Source organism: Clupea harengus, chromosome 5, assembly GCF_900700415.2.
Source record: "Clupea harengus chromosome 5, Ch_v2.0.2, whole genome shotgun sequence".
In the NCBI taxonomy this organism is placed as follows: Eukaryota; Metazoa; Chordata; class Actinopteri; order Clupeiformes; family Clupeidae; genus Clupea; species Clupea harengus.
Genome location: NC_045156.1, coordinates 12,249,123 through 12,254,122, shown reverse-complemented (window position 1 = coordinate 12,254,122; position 5,000 = coordinate 12,249,123). Strand labels below are relative to the sequence as shown.

The 5,000-nt window shown below is 50.3% G+C and overlaps 1 protein-coding gene across 4 annotated transcripts in view; it reads left to right on the top strand.

Annotated features, from left to right (window-relative positions):
- The window catches only part of LOC105907763 (arf-GAP with GTPase, ANK repeat and PH domain-containing protein 1), a 25,458-nt gene that overhangs the window by 2,707 nt on the left and 17,751 nt on the right, over positions 1 to 5,000 (top strand). For all 4 annotated transcript variants that reach the window (XM_031567748.2, XM_031567746.2, XM_031567747.2 and 1 more), the window contains exon 1: positions 1 to 1,127. This exon is cut by the window's left edge and continues 2,707 nt beyond it. In XM_031567748.2, the coding sequence (XP_031423608.1) occupies positions 1 to 1,127 (1,127 nt within the window). The remainder of the gene's footprint in view (positions 1,128 to 5,000) is intronic.

Here is a 5,000-nt window from a genome sequence, read left to right as displayed (position 1 = left end):
CCTTCCCGGGCCAGGACAGGACCTGAGGGGGCAGGACAGGGAAGACGACGACGACGACGACGACGATGAGGAGGTAGAAGAGGAAGACGAGGTGGTGGCGGCGGCTAGCAGGAGCGTGGAGGAACGTGTGCCGCAGCCAGAGAAGCAGGAAGTGGAGGAGCCGGAGAAGGAGAAGAAAGAGGGGAGGGCCAGCTGGGCGGTGAGGGAGAAAAGGAGGCCTGAGAGCAGCGACGGTCGTCCTCCCAGAACGCCCGTCCCAAAACCGCGCGACCAAACCGTGTCACTGGTGCCTGTTAAAGACAAGGCGGGCATGGAGCTGATGGGAAGCCCAGGGATGACCCTGGAGCGCGATCGGGAACGCCGGGAAGATACCCCCAAAATGGACCTCTACAGGGAGGTCTTCCCACCACCCCATCGTGGCGTTCCTGAATGGATCGACCAGGGCTCCAACGGCACTCCAAGCCGGGCCGCTCTGTCGGGCCGGACCGGCCAGCGACCGGAAGCGCTGCTGCGCTCGCACGTGGCCATCACCACGGTGAGCCGGCGGGAGCTGCGCGAGGCCAGCCAGAGTGTGCCCCCGTCCGCCAAGAGCCTGGACCGCAAGGCCCGCGAGCGCTCGCCCCCCACCACCATCACCATGACGATGGGGCCCTACCGCGCCTCCTGGTCCGAGAGCGAGGGCCGTGGGATGTTCCAGCGCATGACTGGAGTCAGCGTGGGCGGCGTGGGTGGGATCGGCGTCTCCGGCGCGCCGACGATGGCTCGCGAGAGCCCGCGCTCGGACCGGCTGAAGACCGCCTCCACCTCGCTGCCGGCCCCCGCCACACAGGTGCAGCCCGCCAAGCCGCAGCGCAAGGGCAAGAGCCGCACGCTGGACAACAGCGACCTGCACTCGCTGTCCGAGGACCTGCGGCGGGGCAAGGAGGCCCAGAGGGGTGGCGGTGGCGCCGGGGGGGCGTCTCAGGCGCAGGGTCAAGCCCAGGCGCCGGCCCGCGACCGCAAGATGCTCAAGTTCATCAGCGGCATCTTCACCAAGAGCTCACCGGCGCCCCCTACAGCCGCCACGCTGCCTCCCACGCCCACGCCCCTCTACAGCTCCGTGCAGAGGGGGTCCAGCGAGGAGGACGGTAAGAGGGACACTCCAAGGCCATCCAAACACACACACACACACACACACACACACACATGCACGCGCACACACACACACACACACACACACACACTCTCACACACAGCTTAGCTCTCACCTGTTCCCATTTTGCCATTGCTCAACCCATTTGTGTGGTTTATGGACCTCCTTTCCTCATGCTTAATTTAGCAGGGCTCTCCTTCTCCTTCTTCTTCTTTCTTTCATCTGTATCTTCCTATGGAGGGAGCGAGGAGGTGACATTGGGTGCATGTGAGTCACACACCATGGTCACACACCATGAGATGGCTGAGGAGAAGTAGAGAGGCACCTGTCTGTGGAGAAAGAGAGTTCAGTTCACTGTGCTTGAAATTTTGGCACCATCTTTTGAGCTCTTGATTGTGGGAGAGATTGACCTTAAACGAGGGTTGTCTTAGCCAGAAGGCAGATTTTGGGTTCACTGCCTTCTTCTGCAAACAGAATGCTGATCTCATTCACTGCTGTTGAATGAGAGACCCTTATGTTTGGCATCAGCGGTGTGAAGTTATTCAGTAGAAAGCTTTTTTGGATGGAGGATAGTGTCAGGTGTTGCTCCTCAGCAAAGAATGGCTGATCAATAAATCTGATCAGGTCAATAGGAAAGGTTTGGATACAGCCTTGGAATGAGACCATGAGTGAATAGGGCAGGGCTTATTGGGCTCTAAGGAGGGATTTATGTGGATTTAACAACAGCTTAGGATATGACTGTCAAAGTAGGACCACTGATGGTGTCCATGATGATGATGATGATATGGTGACTGAACCAAGCATCTGAATAGCAAAAGAAAGGAAGGGAGAGGAAGGAATTTGGTGAAAAAATGGTCCATCTCCTAGATAGTAGCCGTCTTTGGAGTGGATCTGGTGCTGTTCAAGGGCCCAAATGCCAGATCTGGGCCTGATCCGTTTCCAGGGTGGGCGTCTATCCGAGTGTCTTTGGGGATCAGTGTTGTAAAACATACGTGACAGGGGCACATGCTAAATTATTTGTCCGGAATAAGTGTCGCATCATTAATGAATAGAGTGGTAGTACACAGAGCCGCTGTCCTCAGAGCGAATGAATGGGGAAGTGGAGCGAGGGGGGGAGAGAGAAAAAGAGAGTGGGATGAAGTGAGTGTGGGGAGGAGGGGGGGAGAGAGAGAGGGATGAAGTGAGTGTGGGGAGGTAGGAGGGTTTTTTGTAATGCGGAGGTGCCTCATTGTTAAATATGTGAGTTGAAATGAAAACCCTGCGGATAAAATAATTATGTTAAGAAATAGACTGGATTTGTGCTCTGCGGGCGTACCTCACCTATGGCTGTGCTCACTGCTGGTCAGAGAGGTTCATTCATTTGTATGAGAATGTCAGCATCCCGGTGGTGAGGCAGAGGTGCCCTGAATTTATGACTCATCGCTGTGTGTGTGTGTGTGTGTGTGTCTGTGTGTGTGTGTGTGTGTGTGTGTGTGTGTGTATGCACAATGTGTTTGGCGGGATAATGAGCGTGTGAGTTTTGTTGAGCTTGTATGCATGAGAGTGTGTGCCTGGTTGTTTGATTTTTGTGGTTTGTGAATGTGCGGGTGTGTGTGTGTGTGTGTGTGTGTGTGGGGAGGGGGGTGGTGGTGGTGGGGGTGTATTTGTGTGTGTGTGTATGTGCACCGCTGTTTCTATGAGAGCATTTATCGTGCAGAAGCCAGGCAGTTTCTGGAGGAAGGGTTGCCATGGCAACAGAGGATGGGGAGAGATGCTAGTTGGATGGCTGCGTGACGCTGGGAAGGGAGAGAGAGAAAAAGGGGGACAGGGGTGGAGGGAGGAGGAGGAGGAGGAGGGGTGTAGTCTTTTTTTTTAAAAGGGACAAGAAGCTTTTGAAATGTCACAGAGATGAGCCCATAGTACAGATCACATCCTGTGCATAAATAGCGATGGGATACTTCATTTTGTGTATGTCTGTGTTTGAATTTTCGTAAGTCGGTCTGCATGTCTAGTAGGGCTGAACGATTTGGGAAAATAATCTAATTGCGATTTTTTACCAAAATATTGCGATTGCGATTTAATATGCGATTTTTTTTTTGTATCCTCTTTTTTTCCCCAACAAAACGTAATGAATGATTTAAATATGACCAACACAATATTAGATACATTTAGTGTCAAATATTCTTTCCCACATTTTACATTTTTATTTAACTGCTCATTACAGAAACAAGAACAACAAATCGGTGACTTTGCCACTGTGCATTTAAGTAATTTAAAAAAAGTCATTTTAAGTATAAACACTAGGCATGCACTTTTTAAACACTGTGTGCAAAATGTAACATCTTAAAAAAAAAAAAAAAAAAATACTTTTTTTTTTTTTTTTTATACCACGTTTTTTAATCGCGAACGTTGCGGTTAAAAAATCGCGTTCTATCATATCGCGATTAAATCGCAAATGCAATTAATCGTTCAGCCCTAATGTCTAGTGTGAGTGTGTCTGTCTGTGTGTGTGAGAGAGAGAGAGCATGAGCATGTGAGCATGTAAATGTGTGTGTGTGTGTGTGTGTGTGTGTGTGTGTGTGTGTGTGTGTGTGTGTGTGTGTCCATGCAGCGTGTGGAGTGAATTTATAGCATGAAAGGACAACACTGTCTGAATGCTTTTGGCATTGGTCGAGAGCGAGGCTGTGCATGCGTGTGTGTGTGTGTGTGTGTGTGGGTGTGTGTGTGTGTGAGCGCACATGAGGCAGTGTATTTGTGTGTGTAAAGAAGGATTTTCAAAGCACTAAATTCCAAACAGAAAAACAGAAAAGCAGAGTATCTTTGTACGAACTGTTCCATTATCTCCGTCTGGTTTGTATTTATGAAGTTGTCCATCGCTGTAGGCAACCTCTCTCTTCCTTGCCAAATGTAGGCTCTTTTTATGCTCCCTCTCCCCTTTCATTTCTCTCTCTCTCTCTCTCTCTCTCTTTTCTCCTCTCTCTCTCTTCCCTCTACTTTCTCTTCTCTTCTCTTTCTCTTGGTTTATCTTATCTTTTTATTTCTGTATAAACTCAGTGTAAGTGCATTGCATGGCTCGCACACTGGGCATCTAGCCTTGAGGACCTCCACACACACACAATAGAGAGAGTAATCACACACAAAAACCTGATTCATTCAACCTACAGCTCAGCCTAATGAGAGATTCATTTGTGAGAGGCATGGAGTAAAGACAGAGAGAGAGAGAGAGAGAGAGAGGAAGAAGGGAGAGGTAGACCATCCATGTGCTTGTGTGTGTGAAGGGGGGGGGGGAGGGAGAGAGAGAGGGAGGATAGAGAGAGAGAGAGACAGAGAGCGAAGAGTAGATTAAAAGCCCAGCTGATGGCTTTGACGGGAGATGTTTATTTGTTCTCTCTTCCCTCTCTTCTCTTTCTCTTGGTTTATTATCTTTTCTTTCTGTATAAACTCAGTGTGAGTGCGTGGCGTGTCTCGTATGCAGGGAATCTAGGGAGAAGATAGGTAGAGATAGGGAGAAAGAGGGAGAAAAGAGGGAGAATCAGAGAATGACTACCATCCATGGGCTTGTCTCGTATGCAGGGAATCTAGGGAGAAAGAGAGGGAGAGAGAGAGAGAGAGTGAGAGAGAGAGGGGGAGAGGGAGATAGAGAGAGAGAGAGAGAGAGAAAGAGAGAATCAGACAGTGACCAGTATCCATGGGCTTGTGTGTGAGGGGAGAGTGAAAAGAGAAGCAAAGAGACAGAGCAGTATTCTTCGTGTGTGTGTGTGTGTGTGTGTGTGTGTGTGTGTGTGTGTGTGTGTGTGTGTGTGTGTGAGAGAGAGAGAGAGAGAGAGAGAGAGAGAGAGAGAGGTGGGGAGTGAATAGAGAGGGAGGGAAAAGAAGAGAGAAGGGTAGA